Raw genomic sequence first — 15,412 nt, 5'->3', positions numbered from 1 at the left:
ACTCCGTGTCTGCAGAGCCCACCCTCTGGTTAGTTCTCAGGTGTGAAGACAGGGCAGTCCGGTCATCAAGCAGGTATGTGAGCAGCGTTGCCCAGAGTCCCTGCAGGAGAGAGAAGAGCTTGGGAAGAAACACATCTAAGTGTCAGAGCTTGTTTCCCAAGGACTAGATGAGATCCGTTCACGAGCTAATCAAATTATCACACTTTCAAGAAGTAAAGAAGTTAATTGGAAAGATTATTTAGCGATGTTGATTTTTCAGGAGTTTATAATTCATGTTACTTCTTAAAACAAATGTAAGTGTACACGAACTTACTTTCCAGGAGACAGACAGTGTAGGTGGTTAACCTTCTCTACCCAACAGGCTCCCTTCATTGCAGATCCATTGAACACATCAGTGTGTCCCTGAAGACCATGGCCATGGCTTCGAAGCCAGTACTGATTGGTTCTCTCTGCCTCTCTGTTGATAGCATGTAGGTTGAGGCAGTGAAGAGTTCTTCCATTGGAAATGCGATTTAGGCTTTGGGGGGTGGTTAGGAGTCTCAGGGCCTGGGGTCCGAATCCAGCATGTGGGAGTGTTCTCCAGAGTCACAAGACCTAGGGTCTTGCCGTGTTCCCTGGGCTTGGTACCGCCCCCGCACTCCGCCGATCTCCCCACGCGCTGGAGTCTGGGTATCTACTCCGGGCAGTGTCGACGATGCCCAGGACGTGGGGCAGTTGAGTTTTGTTTTCCTTCTTCATGATCTTCCTTCTTAAGTATATAAAAATAATTTGACCTATTATAAGTAGAAAACAAAACAAGATTTACTTCCTAAAGGCCATGAGAAGCCTCAAGAGGCCATTGAAAAGATGCTCATTTTCGCTGACTTTGACAGTGAAGGTGCCCACGTGTGATGGTCCCGTGCTGACGACCGCGTGTTTGTTTCCTGGCAGGTGTGTCCATTGCAATGTCGTGTACTCTGACGTGGCCGCTCTGAAGTCTCACATCCAGGGCTCTCACTGTGAAGTCTTCTACAAGTGTCCTATTTGTCCCATGGCGTTTAAGTCTGCCCCAAGCACACATTCCCATGCCTACACACAGCATCCCGGCGTCAAGATAGGAGAGCCAAAGTAAGTCCTGCCGCCTTCTGACTTCGTGCCACTGCCTGCTCAGGGATTTAGAGGACGGGGTAGTTCTGTGGAATAAAACTTAAGGTACAAAGAAGGATCCACTGTGAAGAGGTTGCTGTGGCTTGTCACTCCCGGCACCCTTCGGCTCCTTCCAGGGGAAGCCTCCGGCCAAAAATGTCACTTCCTACATATGCCCTTCAGCTGTCACAAAGCAAGTGAATATTTATCAGTTTTGTCCTTTTTCTTAAGATGATTTTAACAATTAAGTTTGAGGGGAATGGTAAAATACTGTCATCTTCCCTTTTTTGCTTTAAACCTGGTTTCTTATAGGGTACCAAAGTCCGTTTAAAACACTGGTTAGTGAATTTAACTTCATAGCCAGTATAAATCCTTGATTAGCAAAAGCAAATTTCATTTTTGTGTTAATCTTGCTCTTACTTTGGTCAGTTTTTGCTTTGTTGAGTCTTTAATAATGAAGTGGCCCTGGAGGAGACCTGGACCTCCTGCCTGTGTCACGGGCAGTTTAGCCAAGGGGAGGGAGTGTGGGCTTTGGAATTCGAGGCCTGCCATCCTCCCCACCCCCCACCAGCTGTGAGGTCTGGGACTGTCACGTGCTCTGTTTCAACATCCCTTTTTCTCCCTGTAAAGTGAGGGTAGTGCTTACAGCCCAGAGTTTGTGTGAGGCTGAAGGGAGGTGACGTTTAAAATGTGTGGCACACAGTCCCTCTGATCAGAGCACAGAGGGGCTCAGTGACTTTGGTCCTTTCCACATTTCTTTGTTGTGTACATAGCGCTGGGTTACAGCCTCGCGGTGAAGCTCATTTCATTCCCATATCATTTATGGTAACATGGAATTTGATTGTTACGTGTGAGGTTAGTCTGCTGCACGAAGCTATTGCTGTGTTTTGCCCGTAACTCCATGATCACGGAAGTGTTAGAGGGAAGATGTGCAGACGCGCCACGTTATGTGTGCCGGCCTTTATGGTAACATTTAGTTTGAGGAAATATTAATGATGGAACACTATAGGAGCATTTATTAGAAAATGAGGATAAAGTTTGGAATCCTGTTCTAGGAAGACCTCCCCTCTAGTCTCTCGATCCTTGAAATGAAGCAAACTGCAGATCAGGCGACCCGTATATAACCTGTTATCTTGGCCCCGAAGACACACTTGAGTGAGCTCTGAGGTCCCCGCTGTTCATGGTAGTAAAGCTTCTAGGTGCTAAGGCGGTGTCTTGCCCTGTTAATACAGTTTTTAATTGGGTTCTTTTTTTTTTCTTAAAGATTTTATTTATTTATTTGACAGACAGAGACCACAAGTAGGTAGAGAGAGAGGGGAAGAAGCAGGCTTCCCGCAGAGCAGGGAGCCCAGTGTGGGGCTTGATCCTAGGACCCTGAGATCATGACCTGAGCCGGAGACAGAGGCTTAACCCACTGAGCCACCCAGGCACCCCTAACTGGGTTCTTTATTCAAATAAATAAATAAAACTTAACTGACATCCGGAATAGTAGTTGTTACTTGGGAATACAGGGCAGCAACTGATTAAGGTAAGCTAAAACGGTATTTTTCCAGTTTGAGTAATGCATAGGAAGAAATTACTCCAGTATTTTCCTAAAATTATTTTTGCTACAATTGTTCTTTAATAAGTACCAGCTCTAAAGACAGGCATCAACTACTATGTTTTAAATTGTAAAACCAAAGGAAAAAAAATTATGGATGAAATACAGCAAAACTGCCAAACCGGGCAGCTTTAACTCAGCTGCATCCGTTCAGTGACTGGCTGTGCTTGGCCGAGGCGAGTCGCCACCTGCAGCCTGGCTGGGACCCCAGGTGCTGCCCGTCAGGCTCCGTGTGGCACGGCTGTATCACAGGGGGGCCTTGAGCTCGCTCTTCCCTGCCGCCTTGCCCCATTCAGCCTCCTGTGAGGCCTCGCTGTGCCTGCTGGAATACTTACCTGGCCTCCACGTGATTCGGAAGCTTCCTTTTGACATTAAATGCATCTCTGCTCTGTTGATGTAAGCTCACCTCCCCGCCTCCCCTGGTCAGATCAGTAGCCCTGACTACCCTGGAGACTCAGGTGTTGAAATCTAGCAGGATTGGGTTCACAGGTGGTTATGCAAATGCCTCAACGTTAAGCAAATGGTGTGCATTAATTTTTTTAAAGATCAGTATAAAAATAGCCCTCCCCCATTTTCTTTCGAGGCTTTTAGACCTCTTATGAGGTCTAAAAATATAGTGCCATAAAGTCCTGTTGTCCCAGCACCTCAAACTGAAATGCATAGATTCTGCTTCTGTATTTTTTTAAAAATATTTTTATTTAACATTTATGTAGTGTTTCTTATATGTGCCAGGCACTGTTCCAGTGCTGTGTTTCTTGCTTTTTCAGTGTGTGGTCAGGCTTGTTACCCTGCTGTCTTAAAAGAAAGCGGTGAGCCCTCTTTAATCCTTTCTGGGTGATTTCCAGTTCATTTTGAATGCCCTTTCCTGGATTTCATGGTGGTAGAGGTTTGTGTCTATTTTCGTCTTTTCCTTGACGTCTGATAAACAGCGGGGTTTTTGCTATTTTGTGCCTTCCTCTTACTTGCCGCCCTAAATGTATGGGAGGGCAGAAGTGAGACCTCCAAAGTCTAGGATTATATAAGAGACGGAGTTTCTGAATCAGTCCAGCATGTACTAAATTATAAGAGCAGAACGACGGGAGGCTTTGGAGTCAGATGAGGCTGAATTTGAACCGTGGCCCTGGGATTTGTGCGGCATCCAGCAGATTCTCTTCACCCTGAGCCTGTCGGTGACATGGTTCACCGGTTGGAGGCGTGCGGATGGTCTGTTGCTCAGGACAGTGCGTTGAGCTTAGTTGGATTCAGTCAGTGGTAATGAAGGAGGTGGTTTGTGGTAGTGATTTCTGAGCTTAGAATCTTTGGTTCCATAAGCTTTTACATTTGTTTCGAGGGTTACGCACTATTCTGGAGTTTGGGTTGCTATAAGTTGGACCTGAGTGTGGGTATTTGGTTTTAGCTTTCTTTTTTTCTCTTCCTTTCTTTCCCCTCCTTTCCCTCTCTTTCCCTCCCCTCCCCTTCCCTTCCCTTCCCCTTCCTTCCTTCCCTCCTTCCTTGTATTAGGCTTTTTAATTAAGTTAGGGTCCAGCGTGGAGCCCAACATGGGGCTTGAACTCGTGAGCCTTAGATCAAGACCTGAGCTGAGATCAAGAATCACTCAACCGAGGAGCCACCCAGACGCTTGGTTTTAGGTTTCAGTTTCTTTTTCCCCCTCTTCCCCGCCTCTGCCCCCTTCTCTCCAGTTCCCTCTGCCGCTGCCCTTAGTCCGGTTACCCCACTATTCCCTCAGTCTTGCGGCGAGGGTAGGATTCAGTCAGACACACAGGTTTGGCTTTCAGGGCCCTTTGCAGCTCTGCAGGACGCCCCCCGCCGTTCCCACAGCCTGGGGACCCAGCCACACTCTTTGTTTCTGTTCCCTCACCGTGCGGTGCCCAAGCGTTGGCCTGCGTACACGCGGGCCTCGCCCTCGCCGTCCGCCTGGCTTCCCTCCCTTGCCTGGCTACGTCCCGTGGTTTTCTGCCATTGTAGTTGGAGAGTTTGCTCGATCTTCATGTCCTAACTCTTGTGTCTGTGAGGTTCGTTTATTTGAGCTTTGTTTTTTTTAACATGAGCACCATTTGAACATTTCTCAGTAGTTTCTGTCCTATGGGAAAGTTGGAAAACTCTACAGATGATATCCCTTCACCCACATTCCCCAGTTGCCCACATTCCTGACATTTACTCCCACCATTTCTTTCTCTGTCTCTCTCTCTCTCTCGTTAAAGAAAAATGGGGCAGCATGACATAAATATTAGAGTGTGTTCTGCCTCTCCACCCAAAAAGGTCACCCACGTATGGCACCTCCTTTGGGCCCTCGGTGTGATTACATTACTGCTCAATGCGTAGACCCCATGAAAATTTCTCTAATAGATGAGAAAATGTCCCCCCCCCCCGCCCCCCGCCCCTTTCAGGTTCAAAATCCTATCCAGGAATGTGTTTTGCATTTAATCGCCCTGTCTTGTCAGGGTTCTTCTGCCTGGAACAGTTGCTCGGTCTTCCCCCGCCTCTCATGTCTTTGGCCCCCCTCATTCTCAAGAGGACCCTCGTCCGTCGTGCTTTCTCGCAGCTGGACGCAGGACACGTCCTCTTGGCAGGAGGCTCCTTGTGTCCCATCAGGGACCGGCGGTGCCCATGTGTGCTTCTAGCGGTGATGCCGGCCTGCGCCGTCTTGTCAGGCTGGTGCCCGCCAGACCTCCCCGCCATATGGTCCCCACCTCCCCCTTGATAAGCACTAGCAGTTGGTGGGGTGGTGTTCCGGCATCATACCAGCAGACTGTTCCTCAGAAAAATGCTGAAGTAAATAGTTTCTCTCCTATTTTATACTTTCTTTGCTATTCCGTGGAAAGCAAAAAAAAAAAAAAAAAAAAAAGTCAAAGCAAACAAAACCCCTCCCCAAAGGAATGTAGCGCTGGGAAAATGGGCCGTGCCAGTTTTCATGCAATAGTTCTTCCTAAAAAACGTAAGAATAGAATGCTGAGAAAAATTCTTAGCCTAGCTGGTTAATCTTCATTCTTTCCCTGAGGCTGCTCTTTTTTCCCCTCTTGCTCTGCGGTAATTACAGAAAAATCAAGAAGTGCGGACAGGGCAAACAGTGAGCGTGCGTATGGTATCGTCCGGCAGAGATGATGGCAGTCGTGTGACCTTCGGTGTCTTCTCTACGCCCTTGAAAAAATGTGAACGTGTCGTACGTCCTGTCTTGTTCCCTGTTGTTTGAATTTTCACGAAAATCTCCCCGTGCACTGGCGTGCGTGTGTGTGTCGCACAATCTGTGAAAAATGCCGTAGCTGCTCTTTTTCCTCTGCTGGACAGGACTGTCCGTTTGGGCTCTTTTCAGTTCTAAGCTGTTTTGAACAGCGAGGAAGTGACCGTCCTCGTCACACTTGGTACCGTTCACGACGGCACATCATCAGGGCGCCCCCTTTGAGCTGTGCGGTGACGTCCCGAAGTCCTCGGAAATCCCCTCCTCTCCCCACAGGTGCCCGTGATCTGCGCTCAGTTATTAATAGGTGTCAAGACCTCGTGTGCCGCTCATCCAATTAAATTTATACATTTTATGTGGGAAAAGGTGAAAAAAAGCTGAGTCTGCCATTTATTGACAGAGAACCGGGAAGCGAGATGGGCTTTCCTAGGAAGAGCCTGAGAGGGAAGACCTGTGGCTCCCAGAAGCTTTCCTTTCTTTGGCCTTGCTGTGCGAGTAGCAAATGGAATCTCCGCTCGCTCTTTCCGCCTCCGACTTGACCTTCAGTCCGTGTTGGTCTGCCATTTTCCTGAGCTGCTCCCTCGGATTCTTTGTGCCTGTCCTCGCAGTGCTTCAAAGGAGGCACAGGTGGTGTCTCTAGGCCTCCTCGGAGGACCAGGAAGACCCGGGGCAGATACGGGAGAAAGGGGACCCTCGTGGCATCCTGAGTGAGCAGTGAAGCCCCTGGGGGCGGAGGGTGGTGGCTGGGGAGTCTAGTCCTTCTCCTGCCTGAGCTTCGGTGGAAGGTGTTAGTGGTTGGAAGGGGTTGTGTGCAGAAGGCTCAGGTCTGAGTTGGCTTAGGGAGGCTGCTTGGCAGCTAACCCCGGGTAGGGAAATGGTCTGTAGTGGACGGAATTTTAAACCATTTTAAGCTCAGTAGATGTAAATTGAAACAACAATGGTATGGATTTTCTTTTTTCTCTTTCCCTCTTTCTCTCTGTCTCTCTCTTTTTTTTGGGACGGGGGGTGTATAATTGTTGACCGTGTAGGGCTTTCTGTGTTGAGAACATGTAGGGAAATTCTGCAATCCAAGTGTAAAATTTCCCCCAACTGGAAAAGAAAACTTGGGACAAGTAAGAGCTTGTGCCGGCGTTGGAGCTGAACAGGCCTACTTTAGTTCATTGTCAAATGCTTTTTCAAGTTAGGGGACCACCTCCCAGCTGCCTTCCTTGTCTTCCCTTAAAGGATACTTAAAAACAAACAAACAAACACAAAAACCAAAAAACCAAGATGCTTTTGCTCTGTGTTAAAGTAACTAACAGGTGAAGGTCTTGTACAAACAGTCTCCGCTGTAGATCTGTAAGTCGTAAAATGGTCATTAATTTAGACTTCTATGCAAATGGGGTTGAATGCATCTTTACTCGAAATGTTAAGACGGATCTGCCCTTGAGTGATGCCGGTTGCCTCCCAAAGTTTGTTTCACAGCTAAACTGTTTTGTTCTTTTTACCGTGTTTATGTGTTCTCACTGCTCCTGCCTCCTGAATTCTTGAGATGAGATGTAAAGTAGCAGTTCCTTTGGCTTCCGAGACGAGGGCTGACTGACATTTCCACGCACTTCTTCTGTTTTAGAATAATATATAAGTGTTCCATGTGCGACACTGTTTTTACCCTGCAAACCCTGCTGTATCGCCACTTTGACCAACACATCGAAAACCAGAAGGTGTCTGTTTTCAAGTGTCCAGACTGTTCTCTTTTATATGCACAGAAGCAACTCATGATGGACCATATCAAGGTGTGTGCGCATCTCTCGTGTCCTTTAAGTCAATTGCAGACCCATTCATTGATTGTAAGTCAGGGCTGAGCTGCAGGTGAAGAGAAGGCATGCCTGCTCTAGGGGGAAGGGACGGATGCTGGTTGTTGGTACAGAGCAGTTTACAGAATGCTGCCATCATCCACTTCGCTGATGCTTTTTATCTGCGTCCTGTGACAGGTCAGTGCAGAGTAACACATGCATGCCGTGGTTCTCAGAAATAAGTATCAGGGCTCTTCTTGTCCCTGCATGTGAAAATGATGACTGTGAAATTTACTTTTTTTGAGAAGTCCGTGTTGTAATGGACTTAGAAATAGACAGGGACTCTGACGAGTTGTGTTAATTCGTTGTAAATATTGGTGTATTTAGAAAGATGAAGGTTTTCCTTTGAAATTATGTAAGCGATTAAATTTACATGATAATTGATTCCCCTGCGTCTTTTTTTAAGTCTTTTTTTCTATCAAGGTTGTGTGCAAATCGAAGGTAAAATGTGTAGGATAGAAGAGTGGCCCCTGGCAAGTGTTCAGTTAACGAAATGAATAAATGTCCAGGTTGGATAATTCTCACCCTCCAAACCCCAAAAGGGGCACCTAAATCTCTATACAGCCTTTGAAGCTCATGGAGGGCAGTGCTTAGTCTTAGCCTCCTAAGTGCCCACTGTGAAAGGGTAAGCAGTTTTATTGCTGTGTGATAAGGACATAATATCTGGGAGCTCTCAGAGCTTAAAGTGACTTGACTTTTTAAAAAGAGAAAGCAACAGTGTCCTGATACCATGAACTCCCATCTCTCTTCCTCTTAGTTCTTCTCTTTTTTAATATGGAATACGAGAAAGGTGAGCAAATCAGGTCTCCCGAGTTAGTCCGGTCTCATCTTAATTAGATGAATGGACTGTTAACCCTTGAAATTTCCTGTGTTGAGCATATCTGAGCTCACGTAGCATAACTGCCTATTGCAAAGAACCTAACGCCTGTTCATTGGAGGGTCTGCTCATTGGCGGCCGGGCTAAGGTAGTGGCTCTGTAGCATTACTACAGTGAATCAGTGCATGGGAGATACATTTCATCATTATCACTTAAAGTACAGTAAAATCCTCTTAAGATATTTTAAAGGTTTTAACTAAAATCACAAAACTGTCTTGACAACAAATACTTAATGATTGGGGGAAAAAAAACCCAAACCCTAAAAACTGCTCATAAAAACATAGTGACATTGGAATTAGACCCAAATATTTTAGCATACTTTTTACAGAGAGGAAAACGAAAGAAAAGTTAACTTCTTAAGAGGCTTTTAAGGTATTTGCTTTCTGGAACTCATGTTTACATCTGGAAGTGGGGTCATTGACATTGTGGTTAGGGTCTTCCTTGTGTTAATAGTGAATTTGGAGGAATACAAGGTTCCAAGAGTAGAGACTGAAGAGGAGTGGCAAAATCCTGTGGCCACAAGGACGAAAGAATTGTTTTTATTCATCTGAACCTTTACGAGACCACGTGACACGAAAAACAGTGGGAATACTCACTTGTGTTCTCATTTCAAGTATGTCCTATACATTTAAAATATCCTGCCTTTATGTGTTTGGGGATGGGTAAGAATAAAGATAAAGTTTTAGGGGCACTCTACTTTTGTTTTCATTTTTAAGATCTGTACTAGTTCTTGTGAGTTTATTTATATCACCTGATACCTGTGCTGTTCACTTTTTTGTGAAGAGGAAATTAAGAGAAAGCAGGACAGGAGCCCCCATACATATTCTTTTAAAGGTAGATCTTTTTTCGCCTAATTTAATCCGTTCATAGCATTTCTTCTTCCAGAGTATAGCTTGATTCCCTGTGTGCATGTTGGCATTTACATAAAAAGCAAACTTTCAAGTTACAGTTGTTCAAGTTACTTGTTGTTACAGGATCTAAGAAAAAAATCAGTTCTAAAAGAATTAAGTGGTATTTCTTTTATTTAATAAAGACTTTTGCTTTTAATAAACGATACTATTTTTACTTTATGATGTGAAAATGGAATGAATAAAGTAGAAATTCCCATTGTAGCACCCATGACCTTGCCCTCTTGTCAGGGCAGAACTTTTTGCTGCTTTTCTGTAATTCCTGTAGCACCGCAAGGTTGTCTTACCAAAGAATACTTATTAAATATTAAATACTTATTAAATACTTATTAAATAAATTATAAATACCCTCTCCTCAACTTTCTAGTTTGTAAAAATGTATTTGCCTAGAAACTTATGAAAAGTTTACTAGGAGATTTTGGGTTTTTGTTTTCTTTGGGTTTTAAATGGTTAAAAAGGTAAACACTTGGCTTCTGTTTTGGAAAAGGCCATTGGAAACCCAAAAGCCTCTGCCCTGCGAAATGGCAGAGAAGCCAGTGCCCGGCTTTTTGTCTGTCCCGAGCTCACGCCTTGCCTCCCTGCAGACTTTCTTGTGCCAAAGAACATTAGACATTTTCCTCCCAGGCCTCTTTTTAGGGACCAGTTTGAGGATCCTCTGGAGAGACTTGACACCTTTGCTCATGGGAAAATTACAGAACCCCCTCTTTCTTTTTGTGGTAAGACCGTAAGGAGGGTTGGCAAATTCGTGGCACTGATTAGAGGTGATCTTGCCTGGGAAGGTGTGATGGAGAGTACCCTGAGGGAGCCGCTTCAGACTCCAACACTCAGGAAAGAATATGGAGTCGAGATACACTCAGTGTGAATCTCCGGGATGTAGGAGGCCTGGAGCGCTTGGGAAACGTGTGTCATGTTGTGCCTTTCTGTAGGTTTTGCAGGTTCAGAACTCTAGCCTGAAGGCTGATAACACGAGAAGGCCTGTTTAAAGATAAATTCTACACTGAGGCACAGACTTCGTTGCCTCCTTTTTTTTTTTCCTGGACTCTGTTTCTAGAACGCAAACAAAACAAAAACCAAAGGCACGATGATCTTTAGGATCAAATGGCACCCGCTTTCCCCTGGTAGAATTTGGAGTCCTCTGAGTTTGAGTGGGTTGGCCGTTGTGGTTGTCACGTTAATGACAGTAAAGCTAAGCAATTGTAAAAGGCTTTTTGAGTCTCTGCTGTATACAGCCTAGAAGTCTGGGTGTTGTCAGGAAGACGGGACAGATCAGGATAGGATGCGGGGGTCCTGATGGTACCCCAAAAAACCCCAACGAAAATCCAAACTCTTACACGTGTCCCAAGAATGTGGAGGATCTGAAAGGGAGGGAGAAGGCCCCGCTCTTGTCTCAGGTGTTTGTGGAAGGGTGCTTGGCCGGGGGTCTTGAACACCTACCCGTGCATCAGCCTAGCCCCACGTCTCTGGGTAGATGTGAAAGTAAACACCTCCTTCCCCAGGAAGAGTCTGTTGTGGAGAGAACTCACTGGTTCACTGGGGGAGGACAGAGCCAGGAATAACTTGGACTCAAAGCAGAAGGCTTTATTTTTTAAAGAATTTAAAAATGGCACAAGCGAATAAGCTTTCAGAAGTTACTTGGAACTAGGAATGTATAATTCAGAGCAACCACAAAAGTTAATTCTTCTCTGTCTCTTTTTAAGTGTCTGTTTGCATAGGTTTCCTTTTTGCTCTATTAAGAAATGTTTCTGAATGAATATAAAATCCTATTGGAATATCTGTAACATGTCAAGAGTAGTCCACGTGTGTTTCTCTCCATGGTAACCATTTATGATAGATCTTTCTTTTCTTTTTGTAACATAGTCTATGCATGGAACATTGAAAAGTATTGAAGGGCCTCCAAACTTGGGTATAAACTTGCCTTTGAGCATTAAGCCTGCAACTCAAAATTCAGCAAATCAAAACAAAGAGGATACCAGATCCATGAATGGGAAAGAGAAACTGGAAAAGAAGTCTCCGTCACCTGTGAAAAAGTCCCTGGAACCCAAGAAGGTGGCCAGTCCCGGCTGGACGTGTTGGGAGTGTGACCGCCTGTTCACGCAGAGAGATGTTTACATTTCCCACGTGAGGAAGGAGCACGGGAAGGTAAGAGCAAGAGGCCACCCATGGGTGTGAGGAAGAGCACAGGACTGGGCAGACGTCCAAAACTCGGGAGCTTGGCTCTGCCAGGAGTTAACAAATAAGGAAGAAAGGAGGAGAAAGAGGAAGTGATGTTTGGAAAACTATTAGTATTTGTATGACTTAATATGATTCTTTCCTGAGTTTGGTAGTGGGAAGGGATACTGCATCCTTCCTAAAGCTATCCAGGAGAAGCTCAGTAGCTGAAAAGTCACTGAAAAATCTGGAGTTGGAATATTTATATATATCCTTCTCTTTTTTAAATAATAAGTACACATCTCCAACTAAGGGATTTTTTTTTTAATGCCCATTATTAGACCTCATGAAACTAGCAAGACAATTTTGTAATACGGTTCCAGTAGTCTTAAAGTTGGATTTTTTCCGTTAGGATCTGGAAAGAAGCTGCATTGCATTTGGTTTTTGTAGAACTGTAGTCTCTTATTCTATAGTAGCCCTCCTGAGACACCCCCCCCCCCCCCCCCCCCCCGCCAAACCTCTCGGGGAAATTTCGGTTACCCTCATGGCTTCACTTCCTGTATATATGTACAGATAACTCCCACATCTCTGTCTCCAGCTGTGGTTTCTTGCCTGCATTCCAGTCCCCAAATCCAACCACTTTCTCAGCTGTTTCAGCTTCTTGGACAATTCACAGGCGCTCTTGGTCTGCCCAACAGGGAACCCAGGCTTGCCCCCAGCCCCCAGTTTCTGCCGCCCAAAGCCTGGTGTCCAACCTGGCTTGACGCTTCCTTCCATCTTTGTTCAGGCCACTCTGGCTGCAGAGAGACCTCCCCGAAATGCGTTCCCACTGGCCTCAGCTGTCCGATGGCTCCCTGGGTCTCCCCGATCTCCCTCCCTCCAGCCGTGTCTCACGTGGGGCGCACTAGACAAATGAGACTGCTCCGCCTGCTTCATTTATTTTTTAAAAAGATTTCATTTACTTACTTATTTGAGAGAGAGCACGCACACGAGCATGTGAGCCGGTGAAGGGGCAGAGGGAGAGGGAGAAGCAGACTTGCCGAGGACGCGGGGCTGCATCCCAGGGTCCCGGGATCGTGACCTGAGCCAAAGGCAGATGCTTGACCGACTGAGCCACCCGGGGGCCCCTGCCCCACCTGCCTGAGACACTGTTCGCCCACTCGTCTGTGGGGCTTTACAGGAGTGTGCTGCCCTGGTGCTACCTGCTCTTAGTGCTCTCAGCTTCGACCTCACCCCATCTGGAGAGCCTTCCTCGGCCCCTTCCCCTACGTGTTTCCAGGGCAGCCCGTGCTTCCCTTACCCTGACCCATCCCTCTGCAAAGGCTGCCTCTTACCTCTTTCTCCCAGTAGCAGCTTCATCCCTCTTCCTCCTTCAGTTCCCATCCAGAACAACTGGCGGCCTTCTGTCCCCAGCCCACAGCACGCCGATAGATATTTCTCAAATTAATGGATCAAGAATGAGTGCTGACTTGGAAGACATCTTATCCCCCCTTAGACTTAACTTTCTCTTCTTTAAAATGGGAGTAATCACATATTTAGTGACCACACAGTGTCCTGTGCTGTAGGTACCTAGAGGGAACTGCTGTGAGGTGATCAGTGGCCTCCAGTCCTTTTGGATTTAAGGTGAGACATAAATGCGAAATGATGAGGGATTTGAAAATGGTATCTGGCTAAAGGTCCCAGGAGAGCATAATTTTTTATTTCCACCAGGTGAGAAATTACTGGAAAGATCTGATTTCATCAGATTACCCAGTGAAATACCATTACGTAAATGTTCTGACCCAGAGCACTGTGAAGGGATACTTCATTTTAATACTGTAATCATGCCTAAAAAAATAAGTGTGTGTGTATATATAATTTTGAGAATAGTGTGAGCACATTCTGCCAACCACAGCGGTTTGCTTTAGTGTTACTGCTGCTAATACAGTTATTTCGGAGAAAAGGCTTTGAGTTAGGAGTCAGCCCACTTGGCATAAATTAAAAACTCCTGTCTGGGTAATTTACTGCTGCCTCTTTTAAGATGGCCTCTTTTGGTCTCAATAATTGTTTGATTTTTTTTTTCTCTCGACTCAATTCCCATCCAAAAAATTTTTACTAAAAATATTGTATGGAGTTCCACATCAAAACAAAGATCTTTAGGAGCTTTGTCTTCAGGGTTCAAAACCATAGATCCAGCTATGCTAGTTACTTATTTTTAGTAGCTAGTTTCTTTATTTCACTAATGTAGAGTATATATATTTTTTACTAGTACACATGCACTATCCACTTCCAGTGGCTTTTAAAAATTTTTTTAAGTAATTTGTTGTAATTAGATATTAAGTCAAATAATTTTTAAAAAATTGGGGGCAGGTAATCCATAAAAATTTACAGTGATGTAATAATTTAAGAACAATTTGTCACATTATTATTTTAGCCATTTAAAAAAGAGTAGTTAAAGCAGCCTGATTGGATTGATTGATTGATTATCTAAGATTTTATTTACTGATTTGAAAGAGAGTGTGAAGCAGAGGGAGAGGGACAAGGAAGACGCCATGCTGAGTGACAGGCCCAACTTGGGGCTCGATCCCGTGACGGGAAGATCATGATCTGAGCCGAAAGCAAGAGTTGGAAAGCAGCCACATTTAGAAACGATTCTTAACTGAACTTCAGTACAGAGAAAGCAGTATAAAATCAATCACTTTCTAAAGCTGATATTATTGTTTTGTTATGGGCAGGTTGTAGCTGCCTTTTAAAATCATAGCACTCTTTGAGGACAAGTTCTAAATCTGTTATTGTAGCTTCCATGGTTTGTGATGTTGCCCATTTGGAAAGGGGTATTGTGTCAGTCACGTCTAGGTTTGGACATTAGTTTTTTTGACCACAGAAATCCTCTCATCTTCCCCGTGTCCCTGCTCTCAGATACAAAAACAGGAAGATGAGCTTGTCAGTATCATTATCCTGATGGTCTCATCTCAGCCGTGAGCCCTTCCCCAGATAAATGTACAAATACACAGAATTTTATGTACAATTTTAGGGGCTCATGTACCTCCTGACATTCTTTCTTGATTGCTTTAGGGGTCTTCTAGGAACCGCAAATTAGGATCCCCTCAACGAGATAACGTGAGGTTAGATCACACAGTCTGCACTTAGGTAACCTGATAGCAAGTTAAAAAATAAAAGTTGCCTGTACTTGTCCAGATCTAGAAAATTATAGGCTGATCTATGATAATTATTTATAGCCATTTGGTTATCTGCTGCCCTACACATTGAGAGATCATTATGGAACATTATGGAACTTTTTTTTTTTTTTAAGATTTTATTCATTTGACAGAGATCACAAGTAGGCAGAGAGGCAGGCAGAGAGAGAGGAGGAAGCGGGCTGCTCTCGGAGGAGAGAGCCCGATGCTGGGCTCCATCCCAGGACCTTGAGATCATGACCTGAGCTGAAGGCAGAGGTTTAACCCACTGAGCCACCCAGGCGCCCCCATTATGGAACTATTTAACTAGAAAGAGCGTAAATAGAGTAGTGTTTACTGAATTACGGGACTCAGATGGCATTCAGATGAACCTTACGAGATACTTGGAGATTCTCCAAAGGTGTAGGTATGGTCCAGTTCTGTGTCTAGAAATTGGGCAGAGCTAAATTACTGTCATTATGTATTTTTTGGTTGAGATTATTTTAGATTTCCAGGGGGAGCTGCTAAAGTTGGCTCCTGTGTCCTTTCCACATGCCCCCACTTTGGAGACTCCCTTACTTTATTCCGTCGA

General features: G+C 45.0%; 1 protein-coding gene across 2 annotated transcripts in view; it reads left to right on the top strand.

Annotated features, from left to right (window-relative positions):
• The window catches only part of ZNF532 (zinc finger protein 532), a 59,328-nt gene that overhangs the window by 19,061 nt on the left and 24,855 nt on the right, over positions 1-15,412 (top strand). For both annotated transcript variants that reach the window (XM_080821734.1, XM_080821735.1), the window contains exons 3-5: positions 931-1,107; positions 7,510-7,672; positions 11,375-11,656. In XM_080821734.1, the coding sequence (XP_080677860.1) occupies positions 931-1,107; positions 7,510-7,672; positions 11,375-11,656 (622 nt within the window). The remainder of the gene's footprint in view (positions 1-930; positions 1,108-7,509; positions 7,673-11,374; positions 11,657-15,412) is intronic.

The sequence above is a fragment of the Martes martes genome, assembly GCF_963455335.1.
Source record: "Martes martes genome assembly, chromosome: 13".
NCBI classification, from domain to species: domain Eukaryota; kingdom Metazoa; phylum Chordata; class Mammalia; order Carnivora; family Mustelidae; genus Martes; species Martes martes.
Note: the sequence above shows the minus strand (reverse complement) of the source record. Positions and strands in the feature narration are given on the sequence as shown.